General features: G+C 42.2%; 1 protein-coding gene across 15 annotated transcripts in view; it reads left to right on the forward strand.

Moving 5' to 3' along the window:
• The window catches only part of AFF3 (ALF transcription elongation factor 3), a 685,346-nt gene that overhangs the window by 447,114 nt on the left and 218,011 nt on the right, over positions 1-20,221 (forward strand). For all 15 annotated transcript variants that reach the window (XM_049856158.1, XM_049856156.1, XM_049856165.1 and 12 more), the window contains 2 exons: positions 833-869; positions 10,603-10,654. In XM_049856158.1, the coding sequence (XP_049712115.1) occupies positions 833-869; positions 10,603-10,654 (89 nt within the window). The remainder of the gene's footprint in view (positions 1-832; positions 870-10,602; positions 10,655-20,221) is intronic.

Raw genomic sequence — 20,221 nt, forward strand, 5'->3', positions numbered from 1 at the left:
ACCCAACCTTCTACATACCAGGTTGGCTCATTATATGCTAATTCTACTAGAATTCCTTTTAAAAACAGACATTATTACAGGGACTCCAAGACACCACATTGAATGACACTCCCCTCCCATAACAACTATACTTCACGTAGGAAAAATCTGGTAAAATACATTAAGCCGTCTAACAGGAGTTAATTCCATTCCACTGGATTTTTGTTCTACACACCAGAATTATAAAGGAGTTTTGCCAGATTGGATATGTCAGTATTTCTCTTTTTATGTACTTACCGTTTCAATTAATTCATTGTTTTATAAATCTCCCTTATGTTTCACATTAAATGGGAATTTGGGAAGGCAAGAGGAGGTGAATTCTCCAGACAAAACTTTGCATTTCATTTTAATGTGGATAAATCAAGTTCAATCTCCATTTACCTGAGCAGTAACTAAACTCCAAATACTGTGTAGCATGGCTTTCTGCCATTTCAGCTAAGTGGAAATCTGGAATAATCTATGTTTCTACCAATGTGAGATGGATAACACTTGTTCAGTAGAGTGTCCCTGGTGGGCTGGTTACCAGCCTTATCTGCAGAAAGGTGGTTGGAATCAAGGTATATTCAATGGGAAGTGGGTTCAACTAAAAGTCAGTGATACAAAATAGAAGTCTTTCTGGACTGTATTCCCTGGACTGCTTAACAAGCGCATCTATGTAAGTGTTTCTCATTACAATAGCTGGTAGAGAGCATGATCAGTGATTAGGTTCTGAATGACCACTAATGTAGCTCATGTTCAACCTAGGTTTTGAAGTCAAAATAAGAAAATTAACTGATATTTCTTGTTCTTTTAGGACTCTCAACTTGTATCCTCCGGACACAATAATCCAAGTAAGAAAGGCTTCTCTCTATAGCTGTATATGGCGCAGAGCATGGGGAGGGGAGATGAACATGCAAGAGACAGTACGTTAAAATGAAAAAAAAAAAGCTAAAATCAAGTGGGAAAAGAAGGCCATTTGTTCAAATACTGCCCAAACGGATAATCAGATTCATGGGGACCTTGAGTGCTCATGTGTCTTTATTCAAAGGAAGAAGGACCAAAACATAGAATGGTGAATTTTGAAAACAGTCCTAGGAGAAAGGAGCAGCAGGATTTAGTGTATGTGGAAGAAAAAAAAATTAAGCAGCTAATGCATGGTCTAAATTAAAAAAAAAAAAGAAAAGAAAAGAATGACACCCCAAAAGAAAACCAACCAAAGAAAAGACATCAAGACAAATGAGCATATAATCCATGAAAAAAAGTCACACCTTGCTGAGTATGTATACCTTACCCTCTTCTAGAAATGGGCACTGAGGAAGGAGTAACCTTATTGCATTTAACCAAAAAAACTCAAACCTGTTACTGACAAGTCAATTCCAACTCATAGTGACTCTATAGGACAGAGTAGGATTACCCCATAGGGTTTCCAGGGAGCAGCTGGTACATTTGAACTGCCAACCTTTTGGTTAGCAGCCAAGCTCTTAATCACTGTGCCACCAGGGCTTCTTATTGGACCAAGTGTCTAATAAAACATGTGGGCTTTTTTGTCAGAGAGAGGAGGTTACCATTCCGTGAAGTAGTGTTGCAGTTCACTTCTTTGGCATAACTGGTACAAATGTTGTCTCGGGCATTAAAAATGCATGACCTGCCCCGCTCATGTCACATAGGCACAGCCATAAGACTGTCTTTTCTTAGTTTCGTGGCCAGTCAGCTGAGAGCACCCCTTGTCAATTACAAAGCTATATTTGAGGATGAAAATCCCTGTGAGCTAGTAGACCTGTCTTTAGAATTAAGTGTTCACCCACTGGGCATCTGTGAGGGTGGAAGGGCTGGGGAGAAAAGACATCCAAAGCAAATGCTGACATTAGGAAGCCGCAGGCTTGTAATGCACAGCTAGAGAGCAGTCAGTGTAGGGAAACGATGCTATAAGGGTGCATGGGCAGTGTTAATTATCCCACCCTCTGCTGGAATTTGCTGTGAGCACAGGCGCCAGCAAAGAGGTGAAATGCCAAGGGAGATGAAACCTGGGGGAAATAATAAATGCAGTAACAAGAAATGGAATCAGAAAAAGTGCATGGTTAAGTCCACGAGATGTGCAGACATCAGCATCCTATGCCAAAGACTAGAGGGTGCTGTCATGGATTGAATTGTGTGCCCCCAAAATATGTGTCAGCTCGGCTAGGCCATGATTTCCAGTATTGTGTGTTTGTCCTCCAATTGTGATCTGATGTAATCATCCTATGTATTGTAAATCCTAATCTCCGCCTGTGATTAATGAGGCAAGATTAGGTTATGTTAAAGAGGATTAGGGTGGGATGCAACACCCTTACTCAGGTCAGAGCCCTGATACAATATAAGAAGTTTCCCTGGATGTGGCCTGCATCACCTTTTATATTACAAGAGATGAGAGAGAAGTGAGCAGAGAGAGAAGGACCTCCTACCAACAAGAAAGAAGAGCCAGGAGCAGAGCGCACCCTTTGGACCCGAGGTCCCTGCACTGAGAAACTCCTAGACCCAGGAGAAATTGGTGCCAAGACACATGGAGATCTCCAAGAAATGCTGAGCCTACAGATGTTGACGGGAGACAGGAACTTTCCCCCAGAGCTGATGGACAGAGAGGGCCCTCCCCCAGAGCTGGTACCCTGAATTTGGAGTTCTAGCCTCCTAAACTGTGAGAGAATAAATTCCTGTTCGTTAGAGCCATCCACTGTGGAATTTCTGTTACAGCAGCACTAGATGACTAAGACAGATACTAAAGACTTGCCATTGCTTTGCTCACCATTTCCATTTGAATTTAAATAGCTCAGGGTAGAAGGAGGATTTAATAGATCACCTTCTCTTTGCTTGGAGTTTTTGACAGAAAGAAGAGCAAAAGAAAGAGTTGTTTGATCTCTACCATGTGCCAGTGCCTTGGCCTATGTTACTTCAGTGAATCCTCGAAATAGCTATGGGAGGTAGGCATTATTATCCCAATTTTACACATGAAAAAAAATGCAATTCTGAGGTTAAGTAACTAGCTTATAGTGATGTGGCTAAAAAAAATTGCAGCTCAGATTTAAACTCAGGGGTCTCTGCCCCAAAGCCAACAAACTTTCCATTCCACTACCTTGATTCCCAAGAAGGTTGCTTCTATCATTCCACTCAGAGATTGAATCCTTGACTAAGAGTTATGTACTGCAATTTTTGTATGCATCTGGAGTGTTTTCATAGCATGTCGTAATATTCATATGCTCAAACTGCAATTTAGTAGGCCCATCTTCTGTGGAATATGAAGTTATACCTGCTTTGTTTGGTACAAAAATCTCTGGCATCTCATTGTCTAGGGCAAGTTTTGACTGGCTTTCTCCATCCTGGGTGTGGGATTTTCTTTTATCTATTTATTTATTTTGGTCTTTTCTTCAGATAAATCTTCCCCCAAAGCAAACACATATATAAAAAGGTAATATTACACTTTAAAAATCTGAAACTTCTCTGTAGATGATAGCACATTTGAAGCTTTAGGAGAGCTGATCCTGCTGGTATTTCCCACGCTGTCTCTTGTGCTTGGTTTGCATTCATTAAGCCACGACGCCAGTAAACATGTAGGGAATAGAGAAAGATTGAACTTCCAGAAAACCCAACCCTGTCTGTTCACATGTGCTCTGTAGAGTGTGTGTGGATTGATTGACTAGCCCTCAGTACTTCAGGTCATTGCTTTTTTTGGTCTCTTTTTGAAATTAGAAAAACTATAGTATTTAGATACTAAGGGAAAAGAGTGTGTAAATTAAACAGGAAGTGATTTTCAATCCAGTTATCTTACAAGGTAGATACTTTGGTCAGTTTGCTGAATCATTGGTCAATTTAATTTACTATTATAAAATGGAAGCTTATTAAGCATTGAGAAATTTAAATATTAAGTTGGACACACGCAGACCCTAAGACCCAGAAACTCCTACACAAGCGTAGGAGGGAGGATGTTCATGAATGTCTGTAATAGCATGGTTTGTGGTGGAAAAACTAAACGCCCATCAGGAGTAGAGTGAATAAGACAGTTGTGGCGCATGCATGCATTGGGGTACCACACAGTGAGGGCGAACGGACCAAAGCTACGTGCCCCATTAGCTGAATCAAAAGATCACAATATTGAGTGACAGAAGTCAGTCTCAGAAGAATGTATAGAGCCTGGTTCATTCGTATAAAGCTCAAAACATGAAAAACTAAAGAACACTTTTGTTTACTAATACACACGTGGATAGTGAAAACTATCGAGAAAGGAACAATGAACACAAAATGCTGTGTACTGGTAGCTGGTGGGAAAGGCTGGGAGAGGATGCTCCCTGGCGGAGGCAAGGAGGAGCTACTGGGGTGCTTGTCAACAGAGCTCCAGCTCTTGGCCTGGGAGGTGTTTCCACAGTTACGCATTTTACTTCTCTTAAAGCTGTGTGTGTGTGTGTGTGTGTGTGTTCATCCATATGCATGTACCTTTTTATATATATTATGGGTATGTCCTTCCATTTAACAATTTTTTAGGAAAGGCATAGCTCTTATTTTAAATAAACTGCACTGCAGCACGGTGAATTATGAGAATGAGAATCCATCAGATATAAACAAAGGGGACGTTTACCTTCGTTCAGGTTTGATGGCATTTACTTCTTGTCTCAGTTACCCAGTGCTGCTGTGACACAAATACCACAAGTGGGTGGCTTTAAAGACCAGAAATTTATTTTCTCACATTACTGGAAACTAAAAGTTCAAATCAGAGTCTTGGCATGTTGATTTCTTCCTTGTTGGGAGTCCTGGGCGTTCCTTGCTTCCTTGCTTCCTTGGCTTGTAGAAGATCCTTAGGTGGTGTCTGTCTTCCCACGTGTGTGTTTGTGTGTGTGTGTGTGTGTGTCCTGGTCTTTTTATAAGCAAGAATTGATTAGGTTTAGGATCTACCCTACACTGTTACATTGTTAGGTGTCATCGAGTCGCTTCTGACCCTGTGTACCACCGAACGAAACACTGCCTGGTCCTTAGCCATGCTCACAATCATTGCTATGTTTGAGCCCATTGTTGGAGACACTGTGTCAATCCATCTCGCTGAGGGTCTTCCTCTTTTTCGTTGACTGCACTTTACCAAGCTTGATGTCCTTCTCCAGGGACTAATCCCTCCTGATAACATGTTCAAAGTATGTGAGACGAAGTCTCGCCATCCTTGCTTCTAAGGAGCATTCTGGTGGTACTTCTTCCAAGACAGATGTGTTCGAACCTTCACTGTATGACCTTATTAACATAACGAAAGAAAAACCCTATTTCTGAACAGAATCACATCCACAAGTACAAAGGCCAGGAATTCAGCACGTAGTTTTTGGGGGACACAGTTCTTCCATAACACTTCTGTACAAGTCAAGTCACACTACTTTATTCTCTAGTGTTTAGTACTTGTATTGCTATAATATTGTAAATTCTGATTATAATTTTTCTAGTAGACATATCTAAAAATTAAATTGTTAATTAAATTACTGTTAATGAAGAGGACTCATTAAGAATTACTAACAGAATGTAAACATCTTAGATCTTGGCTACATAAAAGAAAAGGTGTAGCTCTACAGGTGTAGGTGACGGGGAGAGAGGAGAAAAGGCAGAAGGGAAGAATGATGAGTGAATTCTCATTCTGCATAGTCTAGAAAAGAAGAGACTGTCAGAGGTTGATTAATGAAGAAATAAAAGATTAAATATATTTAAAGTTATAAATACCTGCTAGAAGCACTAAAAGAAATTTTTTAAAAACTAATAACTGAAAGGGTGAGGGACAGTGGTAATGGGAGTACATTGAATACCTTCTATTATACCTTTCATATTAAAAATCATTAGGCACCATCTAATATTGATGAGGAGTCCATGGTGGTGCAAACAGTTAACACACTCAACTGCTAACTGGAAAGTTGGAGTTTTGAGTCCACCCAGAGGCACCTCAGAAGAAAGACCTGGCAATCTACTTCCAAAAAATCAGCCATTGAAAACCCTGTGGAGCACAGTTCTACTCTGACACACATGGGGTCACCCTGGGTCAGAGCCAACTCAATGGCAACTGATTTGGTGGTGGGTTTGGGGTTTTTTGTTGTTGTTTAATATTGATAAATCTTCTGGTGGCCAAATGTGTAAGAGCTCAGACTGCTAACCAAAAGGCCGGCAGTTCAAATCCACCAGCTGCTCCTTGGAAACCTCATGGGGCAGTTCTACTCTGTTCTGTAAGGTCGCTATGAGTTGGAATTGACTTGATGGCAATGGATTTGGGTTTTTAGAAATAAAAACATAACCATATCATTTAGAGTAATGGTTCTTTGTACATAGGGTTACTATGAGTTGGAACTGACTTGATGGCACCTAACAACAACAGCAACAATGGTTGAAGAGCTAACAGAATTCAAAACAGAAGCAGTGAAAAGTCATTACCTCTTCTCTGCTGCTCAAATCTGTTGACTGTGTACATGGGTTATTTTAATATAAATTATAAAAATGTTGTAGTACAGCAAAAACTTGTCCCTGCAGCAGAATTCAGCATAACGCAGGTCCAGTTTGATTCCCTTTTCAAAGATCTTCTTTCGTACGTATCATAACACTGTTGATGGGAAGCATGGACTCCAGCTCTTCAGTCACCGTGAGGGTTTAAAGGGCAGGAATTAACACCACACAGAGGACATCCAAGTGCTGAGTATGTTTGTTAAATTAAAAATGAGACGGTTGTAATTTTTTAAAAGTCACCTGCTGGAGCCATCAAGTAATGGCATTCCTCATATTGTACGTTCATCTCGGTGGTAAGTGGACCTTACCTTTCTTTTTCCGCTACAGCATTGGCATCGATGTTAGTCAGAAGAGAAGAAACACAGTGAGCGCCTAGTGCAGGCACCGTGGCCAGCACACACGGACCATGGCTCATTTTTTCCCTGGTTTCTCTCTGTAATTGTAGTTCCACAAGCAATATGACCCTAGCCAGTCTGTTTCCAGCCTCTTAATGATCAGTACAGATTCCCCTGAAAAAAGATCAGTGTGGTATCCATCATGAAAAACCAAACCCACCATCGAGTCAATTCTGACTCACAGTAACCCTGTAGGGCAGGGTAGAACTGCCCCATAGGGTTTCCAAGGCTGTAATTCTTACAGACGGCGGCCCTGGTAGCCCAGTAGTTAAGAGCTCGGCTGCTAACCAAATGATCTGCAGTGCAAATCTATCAGCCGCTCCTTCGAAACCGTACAGGGCAGTTCTTCTATGCCTTATACGGTGTCTATGAGTCAGAAACAACTTGATGGCAGCAGGTTTGTTATTGTTTTTTAATCTTTACAGAAGCAGAAAGCCACCATCTCTCTCCTGTGGAACGACTGGTAGGTTCAAACTGCTGACCTTCCAGTTAGCAGCTGAGTGCTTAAGCACTGTACCACCAGGAGGAAATAACCAGAACAACCCCAAACCCCAACGTCCTCTTTAGTGAGACAGCTCTTGAGCTCCCAACTAAAAATCCCTGACTGAGAATTTTCTAGCTTGCATCCACCATTTTCCCTTGGGTCCTAGTGACAGAGACTGTAACTCTCAACGGCTTATGCATATAAATGTTTCACACTAACTTCAGAAATTGCATCACCGAAACTTCCAAGATGTTCGGAGGAATTTTGTGTGTAGTCTTTGCGTGGGACAGAAATAATCCCACCCCCATTCTGAGCTGACTTTTCCCTGGAAAAGTTAGTTCCTTATCAGCCCTGAAGGTGCTGCGCCCCCTCGCGGCCAGACTGCTCATAAACGTCCTGCTTGGGCCCACTCTACCTCTCCTGAGTGCCAGGACCTATTCTGTTTTCCATGTTGCCACAACATAAGTGCTGCTAAGAGCAGAGATAGTCAGCTGCAGCCTAGTCCCTGCGCTGAGTCCAGCCAGCGGGTCACACAGACCCCGGATCCCACGCGCAGCCAGGCCTGCCTGCTCTCCACCTGCGGGTTATGGGGCAGAATTACTGGGCAAGGTATCTTCATCTTTATTATGGATTTCCTGCTTTCTGACATAAGTTGTTTGGAAATGTTCAATCCTGCCTGCTGCTGCCGAGTGTCCTGTTTCACCTACTTTTCTGATTACGATTGCACGTGGGGTGACTGTGGAAGGCTGGTGACTATGACTGCACGTGGGGTGACTATGGAAAGCCAGCGACTATGGCTGCACGAGGGATGACAGCCAAAGGCTGGCGACTGGGGCAGAGGACCAATTTCCCCAAGTTAAAGGGGGGAGAAATGATTGATTTGTTTGAGAAAAATTAAACCTCCTCATAGTTTTGTGTTATTTAACACAGATGTTACAACTCCCTCTCTTGGGATTATGGCAGGAATTGTGATTGCTCGGTAGTGAAATGGTTCTGGAAAGTAGTAAATTGGGTCATTTTCCAGCACGGAAGTCAGCTGACCAGGCCTTATGCATCTCCGAAATGAGGCCACCACAGAGCTGGTCTGGAAGATAAAATATAAGAGTATGATTAAAAAGAACATGTATTCAATTGCCTCCTTAGCTTTTATTTCAGCATGGTGTCATGTGTATTTGGGCTCTCTCTGCCTGATTTTTTCTGCCTGATTAGCAAGCTTGGCCGCATAATGGTTAAGAAGCTTGGCTGCAGTTTGAATCTACCAGGCGCTCCTTGGAAACCCTATAGAGCGATTCTACTCTGTCCTGTAGGGTCACTGTGAGTCAGAATGGACTTGACGGCAACGGGTTTGGTTCTTTGGGTTTGATCAAGGCAGTTGGAGCCCTGGTGATGCAGTGGTTAAGAATTCATCTGTTAACCAAAAGGTCAGCAGTTCAAATTCACCAGCTGCTCCTTGGAAACCCCATGGGGCAGTCCTGCTCTCTCCTGTAGGGTCACTATGAGTCGGAATAGACTCGTCTGCAGCAGGTTTGGTTTTTTTGGTTTGATCAAGGCAGTTGGAGCCCGGGGGGTGCAGTGGTTAAGAACTCAGCTGTTAACCAAAAGATCAGTAGTTGGAATTCACCAGTTGCTCCTTAGAAACCCCATGGGGCAGTTCTACTTTGTCCTCTAGGGTCACTATGAGTCGGAATGGACTCGTCAGCAGCGAGTTTGGTTTTTGGTTATCAAGGCAGTTAGAATTGATTCTGTGGCTTTCTGTTTTTCACTAAACTGGCCCACTCTCTGACAAAGTGGCTGTCTCTTGTGATTGTTCTGGCACTGTGTAGACACCCCTTAGGCTTAGAGATATGTCTGAGATAGATTTGAGTGTCTTCTTTTTTTCATAATGCTTCAATTTCCAATAGGAAAAAGAGAAGAAACTACAAAGTTTCTTTTGAGTTCAGTTTGGAAATTATCGTAGGAATGCATTCATTTTGTGAGCAAGGGGGTTGTTCTTGAGAATAAGGGCCACAAGCTCATGTCGGCAGCTAATAGAAGTGGCTGTGGTACAGGGCATGGGCCTGAGGCCCTAAACGGTAAACCTGGGGATTCTGTGGGACCACAAGGCCTGACTTGAAGGAGGTCAGTTGCCACCATCAGGTCCATTTCTTACCACTCAACCTTCGCTGGAGTTTATTCAGCTGTTGTTACTGTCAGGTGTCATCGAGTCGCCTCTGACTTATGGCGACCCCACGTGTGCACAGTAGAACTGCTCCATAGGGTTTCAAGGCTGTGACCTCTCGGACGCAGGTCGCCAGGCCCATCTTCTGAGATGCCTTTGGGTGGGTTCAAACTGCCAGCCTTTTAGCTAGTAGCGGAGTACTTAACCATTTGCGCCACTGGAGGACCTTATTCAGCTGTTAGCACTGCGCAGCCATGAGCAATCCCAGCCAACTCACGTTCTCAGTGATGGCCCTTCCTCCAGCCCCTAGGTCGAGGGAATGAAAAGAAGCTCCTTACAGAGGAAGGGTGCCTGGTTCAAACCATGCTTAAATGATGATCTAAGAATTACACTGTGCCTATTGCAAGAGGGATTTGCCCTTTAAAACTCTAGAAAGTGAACTGGCTCCAGGTTCCCTTAGCTAAAACTCATTAAATCCTTGATGTCTACAGACCAGAGAACATCTCTTTAACAAGCCTTTCAGGCAGTCAGGGAGGATTTCTGGTTTGCATCTTATTCTCCATTAACACAGGGGTCCATGGGTGTCATTCCTGGGGACCTCATGACGTGGTGTGACCTCAGTGCTCTGTAATATTCTGTCCTCCAAGTTCTGATTCAGCCTGACCTGGTTTAGCTTGTGTTAGCAGATGGGATCAAAGTTCAAAGTCCCTTGGAGATAGAATGCTAATAGAGTTTCTTTCTGTAAATTTTCTGTAACATACAGTAGAAGGGAACAAGTTCCACTGTGAGATGCTCATCTCTTGGCACGGCCTTCACTCCCAGCCTCTGGTTCTCGGTAAATAGCTCTTTCGTCCGCACACATAGACCCGTGCCAGGCAGTTGTGTTGCACAGAAGAAATTATTTTGCAAACCAGGTTCTCAGACAATAAAAGATGTTTTAAAAGCCTCCTGTTGCACATTGCAAAAGATTGTTACTACGAGCATGGAAATTTATTTAATCTCTCTCAAATCTTACAGACCGTAACACTCACATGTTGGTATTTTTCTTCTTCTTTTTTAAGAGAAAAGCGATGCTGAACCACAGAGCCCAGACAATGGTCCAGCAAGTACATCGTAAGTCCCTTTTGTGTTTCCGTCAGACAACTGTTGTTTACTATGCCTTGTAAGGTGCAGACCTGTGAGTGTCTTGTGACAACTGCAGTACTGATAACTGAAGAGAGCTGCGGCTCTCCTTGCTCACGATGATGTCTTTTAAATGCTCTTGGATGCCGTCGCATTTTCTGTTCTTTCTTCTGCTTTAGCCTCCTGAGTGACAGTGATCTTGGAAACGCAAATGCTCTTCTTTTTAAAGGTAGAGGCGTAATGAAATTCGAGGGTATGCATAGGGCGGGCGGAGGGAAGAAGGAAACTCTTCAGAGTCTGGTTGGAGACTTTCAGTCCTGTCGTCATAAACGCAGACCTTTTCACAATTCCTGGGAGATAGTCTGTCCCACACACCTGTGAAGGGCTCAGGTCATTTAAAAGCCTGCCATCTGCACCCTTACCTCTCAATTACATGAAAAATACAGTGATTGGTATCTCCAGAGTCTCTAGACTTGACTGGTATCTTTGAATTAACAAAATCTGTTTGACAAAGATAAGAAAAAACACTTGTAAAGCATGTGTTTCTCACTCTGCATTTTATCTTTTTCCTCTTAATGTTTATGGCAGCACAGTGAGTAAGGGCTTGGCCACTAACCAAAAAGCCAGCAGTTCGAATCTATCAGCTGCTCCTTGGAAACCCTGTGGGGTACTTTAATTTTTTTTATTATAGGGTTGCTGTAAGTCCAAATCGACTCAACAGCAATGAGTTTGGCTTGGTTTGGGTTCTCAATATTCAAAGAATCCATATATGTTTTTTAAGGATGAAAATGATGCTAAGTTGTTATAAAAAAAAAAAAAATACCAAGGTTTAAATAAAATCACTCGCATGCTAACAAATTACTTTATTTTAGTTCCGCAGGAATCAGCAACTGGTTTGTGCCTCTAAAATCTTTTATTTTTCTCTCTTCTCAGGGGTGAGGTATGCTTTCTCATCATAGGAGGGATTTGTGAATCTATCTACATGCAGACTAGGGCTCTTATTATCAGGCATTGAAAGTGCTATTCATCAGAAGTCACTGTGGTAAAATATTACTAAGTGTCTTACTTTGTCAAAGGTCTATTTTTTAGCCTAGGGAGATCCTTTGGTTTGCACAGGATGGCTAGATACTTCATAAAACCAGAAAAAAAACAAACTCATTGCCGTCGAGTTGATTCTCTTAGTGACCTTTCCAGACAGAGCAGAACTGTCCCAAAGGATTTCCAAGGCTGTAATTTCTTCAGAAGAATGCTTCCACATCTTTCTCCCGTGGACCAGCTGGTAGGTTCGAACCGCCAACCTTTTGGTTAGCAGCGGGGCGCTTAACTGCTGTGCCACCAGGGCTCCTTAGATATTTCATAATGAACATAAAAATAACATGTTTGTCTTTTTTAGGATATGACCTAATATCCTAAAACTAAATAGTTTGATTGTCATGGTTTCTGATGATATAATGAATGTGACTAGTGTTAAATGGCTAAAATAATTGCTAGTTTTTTTTAATTTTTTGTTGCAAACTATAATGGGAAAAGAGTTTTAATGCCATCTGGAGGCATCCTAGAGAACTGAAAAGGGTAGAATCTGAAAAATTCAGTTCTTTTGAGTAACTTGTGAGACTGGATAAGAATTGATGCTCCTAGAATGTAAACTATTTAAGGGTTTGTTATATTTTTTTACAAATTACTTTTTGAAACTGTTAATTGTTGTAGCTTCTCTTTTTTCAAATTCTTAATAATAAAATTATTTTGAAGACACGCAAAGGAATATACAAAATATGTTGGAAAACTACTAGCATCCTACATTGAATTTTACATGTTTTGAAATCACTTTCAGTAGATACCAGTTTTGTTCATGAGATTCGATGTGCCATTAAAGTTTTCTAAAAGGTCCATCCCCCCCAAAAAAGAATTGCTTTTCATAATTCAGTTCCTTACTTCCTATAAAGCCAAAAGCAACTAATGCTGTCGAGTCAATTCTGACTCATAGTGACCCTATAGGACAGAATAGAAGTGCCCCACGGGGCTTCCAAGGAGTGGCTGGTGGATTTGAACTGCTGACCTTTTGGTTAGCTGCAGAGCTCTTAGCCACTGCGCCACCAGGGCTCCTTATTTCATATGGCGTATATAAAAATAAATAAGTTGTATGAGGAAATACTTCTAGATAAGAACAGTGGGAGCTTGGGCATCACCTAATGTTCCTGCCTTTGAGGAAAGCAGATCCTTAGTCATCTGCCTGACTTCCTGCCTCTTGAACTAGAAAGAACAGAGAAATAAAGAATATTTGAGGTTTTGAGGACTCTGTTAAAAATGGAGTTCTAAACCCGAGCCTCTTGAAGACTAAGAGAAGGAAGACTTGAAGAGCCCTCTAACCGTGCCTCTGTTATAATTCAGCAAGAGCAACAGCATGTTACGAGTACAGAACAAGGATTCAGGATACCTTAGATTTTCCTAGCATCTTACATTCTTATGTACAACACCTCATTTTAACGTAGTTTAGGTAGACAGATATGTAGAGCAGAGACGGCATCTCCATTTTACAGATAAGAAAGCTGAATGGATCAGCTTAAGGGATAAAATTAGGACATAAATGTTCTGAGATTTTGCTGTTTCCCCATTTATCATTCTGAGAGGTGAGCAAGTTGCAGGAAATAAAACAAAGTCATGAGTCAGAATCAAGCAGAAAACCTGGGCTGAGGTTATTTCTTAAGTGGTAAGGGTCAGCGCGATCGGCATGATTCCGGAACCATGTGGGTGGAACCAGGAGTACCCAGATGCCAGAAAATGAAATAAGGGGGAGAGCCTAAGTAAAACAGACCAAAAATTATGGGGTCCTTGGAAGCTGAAGGGGTGAGACAGAGCAAACACAAGAGATAACATACAATAGACACTCAGAAAGATTCGTACTCATGGCTTTGGTGGGATACACGTGGCTTCAGTAATGCCTATATAGCCCTTCTATCTTTGTAATTCCATGAATCACTGAATCGTTTAAAAACACAATATGGGCTTAAGTTGTAATACAAAGTTGAGAGAGTCTCCAGAGAGAAAATCATTTCCCGAAGAAGGCCAGCTAACTTCCTTTAAAAGGAGATTCCTTCACTAGCTTCCTTTAAAAGAAGGAGATTAATCTTTATAGGTTTTAGACATCATTGACCAATGTTCTAGATAACACCTGAAGAACTCTTCAGGATATATTATTTCATAATTTCATAAGTATTCATAAAGATGAAAGGTGAAATTTATTAATACATATACACACAAAAGAAAACCCATAAATTTACATTTCTATGACAGTTTCAGCACTAATAATGACAGGATAGCACTTATTAGGGTAACTCTCCTGCAAATAACTTATAAACGCTGAACAATTTTTTTTTTTAATTCTTTGAAGGCATTAGAGGCTGACTAAAAGAAGGCATAGACTATAGGGAATTTGATCCTTGAAAGAAGAGAACTAGACTGGGTAAGATCTATGTTTATACAGCTTCCCCCATGGAGATACTACCCAGTCCAGAAAGAGCAACTAGAACTCATGAAGAAAGCCACAGTCTTATTGGCATGAGGTATCAGAGGATGGGGTTCAGGGCTGCCAGAGTGGCTGGGAACTAAGGGAGGAAATACAAGAAAGGAGAGGACGATAGCAAGGAAACCCTCATTCTGTGTATAAATTCCCCTCAATCCTTGGATGATCCCTAAACTGCACATGTAGAGGGGGAGGTATCAGTAAGCCCAGAGGAAAGCAATAGCTAGAAAGCTAAAAAAAGCTTGTTGGAGATTTTAAACGCTGCCTACTGAAGGGGAAAGAGTTTGGAGTTTGAATCCCACCCAAGTTAGAGGGGCTTGGTAAATGCCTTGGGTTTTCCATTGAAAACCCAGAAGAGCAATGCTTTAGGAGTAAAGACTGCCCCAGGATTGAAAATTCACCCTAAAACTAAGGGCAAAACCAAATAAACCAAACCAAACCCGTTGCCATTTAATCGATTCCAGCTCACAGCAACCCTGTAGGATAAAGTAGAACTGCCCCATAGAGCTTCCACGGCTGTAATCTTTATGGAAGCAGACTGCCACATGTTTCTCCCGCAGAGCAGCTGGTGGGTTCAAACTGCCGATCTTTCAGTTCAAAGCCAGACACTTTAACCACGGTGGCACCAAAAAAAAAAAAAAAACACCCATTGCTGTTGAGTTGATTTCGACTCATAGCGACCCTATAGGGCAGGGTAGAACTGCCCCATAGGGTTACCAAGGAGCGCCTGGTGGATTCGAACTGCCGACCTTTTGCTTAGCAGCTGTAGCTCTTAACCACTGCGCCACCAGGGTTTCCACGCCCTAAATAGTGTAATGTTAAGTATACATAAGCTCAAGGTGATCAGCTGGTAATTTAATTCCCTGATAGGACCAAAAAAAAAAAAAAAAAGTCAACACCATTTAAAGGAGAAAAAAAAATCTGGAGTTTCTATAACATTATCCATAATGTCCGTTATCTAATAAAAAATTAAAAGACATGAAGAAATAGGAAAATGAGACCCACCCAGACCCAGTGAGACCCACAGTCAAGAGAAAAAGTATTCACCATGGAAGACCCTGAGGTGACCTGTCATTGCTGTCGTTGTTGGCTGCCTTGGTGTTGATTTTGACTCATGGTGACCCCATAGAGCAGAGTAGAGCCACTCCATACGGTTTTCAAGGCTGTTACCTTTCATATGCAGATCACCAGGCCTGTCTTCTGAGCTGCCTCTGGGTGGGTTTGAACCGCCAACCCATTTAGGTAGTCTGTCACTTAACCACTGCACACCCAGGGTGACTAAGTGTTAGAATTTGTAGACAAGAACTTTAAACCAGTTAATTGTAATATGTTCAAGGATGTTAAAAAGAAAATGTTCGTAATGACTAAACAGAAGAGGAATGTCAGCAGGAAAACGGAAACTATTAAGAAGAACTAAATAAAATTTCTGGAACTGACATTTACAATATTTGGAATGAAAAACTGATTGAGTGGCCTTAAATGAATAGTGGAGATACCCAAAGAAAGGATCAGTGAACTTAAAGCCAGATCAATAAGATTTATGCAGTGTAAAGAACAGTGGGAACAAAAATTAAAAAATAATGAGCAGGGCCTCACTGGGACAATATAAAGCAATACATGTAATCGGGGTCCCTAAAGGAGAAGAGAGAGAAAAAAAAGAAATAATAGCTGAAAACTTCCCAAACTTGGTGAAAACCATTAATATTCATATTTATCATCGATGAAAACTAAAGATAAAGAGAAAACCTTGGAAGTGGCCAGAGAAAAAATGACATTTATATACCTTGAAGTAGCAAAGTTGAGATTTGAACCCAGAATCAGACCCTGGAAGCCAAGCTCTTAACCACAGCCCCATTCTGCTGCTACCTCAGATCTCTTTGTGGTTTCCCTTGGAGACAAGAGCCACCCCAAAAAGAGCAAATAATGAAGGTAATGCCTGAAGTGGAGGACTAGGCCAAAATCCTGCCAGATTGTCACCTACACTAGAAAAATTCTAGGAATAATGCGCAATTGGAGATTTCTGAGATTCTGTGAAAGACACAGTTGGGAAGAGTCAGTGCTTGTTCGGTCTAGGTTTGCCCACCACTGAGGTCAGATCCCTACAGCACAGGCTTGTAGAAAGACCCCAAGGGAGTACTCTTCTGAATTTGTACATGAGCCTCAACTGAGCAAAGTTTAAGTGTCACCCTAAAGAATAGATGAAGGTCTGAAGTGATGATCTTAAATTAAAGAAATGAGATCGAACACAAAAATCCTACTTTTAAGAATAACAACAGCAAAAAAGAGTCAAAAGTAAGATGTTCGGTCAGGTGTCTACATGGAACAATAAGAGACTTGGGAATCATTACGAACCCAAACCGAATTAGAACAACCTGTGAAATATTCTTCCTTCGAAAGTTAATACAGTCATTGGAACTAGTACCTGTGAAGGGCCTGTTCCCTAGTAGACACTCCGTAAATAGTTGTTATCAGGATTGGTGACTTGTAATAGCTAGAAAACAACCGTGTCTCTGTGGTTGGTAGTGATCGGCACTTTATCAGATTTTTAACCTCTCCTTTAAAAAAAAAAATTCAGAAAGGGTTAAAGAAAACCCATTGCTGAAGAGTTGATTCCGACTTATTGCGACCATATAGGACACAATAGAACTGCCCCTTAGGGTTTCTAAGGCTGTAAATCTTTCCGAAGCAGACTGCCACATCTTTCTCCCACCGAGTGGCTGGTGTGTTCGAGCCACCGACATGTTGGTTAACAGCTGAGTGTCTTAACCTCTGCACCACCAGGACTTAGTATTTATATATATCTGTGCATAATAAGTTGTTCTTTGCCGTCGCGTGTATTCTGACCCATAGCAGCCCTATAGTGCAGAGTAGAACTGCCCCACAGGGTTTGCAAAGCTGTAATCTTTATGGGAGCAATCGCCAGCCGGTGAGTTCTAATTTCCAAATTTAGGGTTAGCGGCTGAGCGCTTTAGCCATTGTGTCACCAGGGCTCCTTTTGGCACTATTGATCCCTTGCCATTCAGTCAGTTTGGTCTCATAGCGACCCTATAGGACGGAGTAGAACTGCCCAATAGAATTTTCAAGGAGTGGCTGGTGAACTCAAACTGCCGACCTTTTGATTAGCAGCCGAGCTCTTAACCATTGCGCCTCCAGGGCTCCTAGAAGGAGTTAAGGGTGTTAAAATAAATGTGATTAGAAAGTTTGAGAGGGTCTTCTAGTAAAAGCCTGGGACTGTGAGAAAGAAAGTCTGAGCGGTGAGTTGCTTCGAAGAGGTCAGCCGGCACACGCTCTGCTCCACGTTCTCGGGATAGAACCATGGAAGGGGTGGGCGGCTTTACCTCGCTCCACAGCAGACTCCGCGTTGCTTGAAGGAGGCTAAAGAACTCACCTGCTTTACTGACTTCTGTTTTAAAATAAGATAGTCTTGGAAGATGGGAGTGTTGATTGCAGGAAGAGAGGTCCTTCCCAGGTGTATAATGCGCATTTGTAAAGGCAAAAGGTGTCACCTGTTCACACTGATAAAAAAAACTTCATTAAAAATATCTTATGCCCGTGTAGAGCTGTCTTAGAAAACATTAAACATGGAGAAAAAAACATACAGAGGAACAAGCATATGTTAAATACATAAAGATATTTATCATCTGCACATGTGCGTTTAATAAGCAGGTTACACAGCCTGAGCATATAAGGTTCTGGAAATTGAGAGATCAAAGTTGATTTAAGAATTCTTCTGAAAGATGTCGATTTTTTTTTTCCAAAGAAACTTGAAACTTTCCTGAAATTTATTTTCGCCATAGTGATCTGTGTCTAAAATGATGAACTGTGGCTGATCTTTTAGTCTATGAGGTGTCTGTCCCCAGAGACCTCTTTTCCATATCTGTTGAAGTGATTTGCCAGGATTGTGTCTGTTAAGAAAATGAGAAACCTAGAACATAGCCTTTCCCTAGAGAGAGGCTGCCAGACCTTGTCACTTCAACTCTTAGACACCAAGAATAAAAAGAAAGGCACTTGGGGATCCTTGGGGCCCCCAATAGGAGATGCAGAAGCTCGACTGAAGCAGAAGAGCATGGCTTAGCCAAAGCACGAAAGGAGGACCTTCACCCAGTGCTCAGGGACCAGCGAGTCAGCTTTGGACTGAGCGGCATTGGTGAAGAAGAGGTTATGAAGAGGCTGTGTCAGACTGCCTGAGGGAGATTAGAAGTTACTGCTGTTTGGTTGTACTGTCAGATGAAAACACAAAGTTAACCCAGGAATGTGGGTCAGAAATTAGGCCATCACAGATTGAGACCGGAAACCTTGTCTTCTTGTCTTCCCTGCTCGAAGGCCTGTAGTCCAGAATGAGTGCAGAAGGGTTCTAAGGTGAAAATAAGGGTTTGTTTCCTGTCCTCTGCTTGGGTCCCAGGTTCTCACGCTCTCTTTCCTCTGTGCCCATTCTTCATCCAAATTTTCCTCTCCTTTCCATGTTTTCTAAGTCAGAGTTTCTCAAACATGTTTAACAAAACCGCACAGTCAGAAATACATTTTACGACTTAACCTGTGAGAACGTGTGCCCGGAAACAAAAGTGCCACAGAGCATTACCTAACATTACTGTGATATTTTCTGTTCAGATTTCAGATTTTTAAATGCAGGTACAACCTCACCAATCTACTTTTTTCTGCCACTGTCAACAAAGCACTGACCGTCTCAGTTTCCTAGTACTGGTATGTCAGAAATACCATATATGGGTTGCTTTAAAGAGCAGACATCTATTGTCTCACTGTTCTGGAGGCCGAAGGACCAAATCAGGGTGTCAGCCATGTCAATTCTTTCCTTGTAGATAGCTCCAGGCATTCTTTGGTTCCTTGACAACCGTCACATAGCATCTGTCTTTCCCGGTGTGTGTGTGCGCCCACACTTCTTTATCTAATCTGCTCTTTTGATAACTCAGAAGTGATTAGATTTAGAACCCACCTCCTTGGGTATGATCTAATTAGCATAACAGAGAACGCCTGCTTCCAAATTGGGCTGCATCCACAAGTATAGGGGTTAGCATTCCAACACCCATTTTGGGGAGGACACGGTTTAACCCGTAACGCTGACCAATAAACAGATAGGTGTGTACCAGAGCATTGGGAAAAGAAAAGACAATGACCGTAACGGGCGCTGCCATGTTTCATTCCCAGACCGGTTGCTTTATGTCAATGATCTCCTCAGTCCTCCCAATGACCTTGAAAGGTGGGGCTTTCTTTCCACATTTTACAGGTGAGGAAACCAAGGCTCAAATTGTTTCAGAAACTCACCCAAAGATCTGCAACCATGAGTGTTCTCACTTAGGTCTGCTCTTTGACTCTGCTGTGTGTTCTCTCTCTGGCCACACTGCCAGAACTTGACTAACGCATTCCACTTCCTGCCTGAGGGGGTTCTAATAACCTGGCACCGTCTAGTCGGTTCTCACTCATAGGGACCCTATAGGACAGAGTAGAACTGCACCATACGGTTTCCATGGCTATAATCTTTATGGAAGCACACTGCCACATCTTTCTCCCTTGGAGTGGCTGCTGGATTCAAACTGCCGACCTTTCAGTTAGCAGCCAGGTGCTTAACCACTGCACCACAAGGGCTCCTGAGCATTCTAATAGGGCCTAGAAACACTTTAACCCAAAGGACTGACAACTCTGAAAATGTTAGGGCCCATTCACAGGCTCAAGAAGTAGAGGCTTGGAGTGTATGTTCGGGCAGAAGGGAGACATTTCTCAGTGACTCCTCACTGAGCCGCGTAAACAGCTGCATAGTTCACTGATGGTTAAGGTGGACCCAGTCCCCAGAAGTAAGTTTAGTACCTTTGAAGTTACCTCTTCCAGTCCACAGAGATATAAATTCATAAACCTTAAAAACCAGTTACTATCGAGTCAGTTCCAATTTATGGTGACCCCATGTGTGTCAGAGTAGAACTGTGCCCTTAAGGTTTTAAATGGCTGGTTTTTCAAAAGTAGAATGCCAGGCCTTTCTTCTGAGGTGCCTCTGGGTGAACTCAAACCTCCAAGCTTTCAGTTAGCAG

Source organism: Elephas maximus, chromosome 17 (genome assembly GCF_024166365.1).
Source record: "Elephas maximus indicus isolate mEleMax1 chromosome 17, mEleMax1 primary haplotype, whole genome shotgun sequence".
NCBI lineage: Eukaryota > Metazoa > Chordata > Mammalia > Proboscidea > Elephantidae > Elephas > Elephas maximus.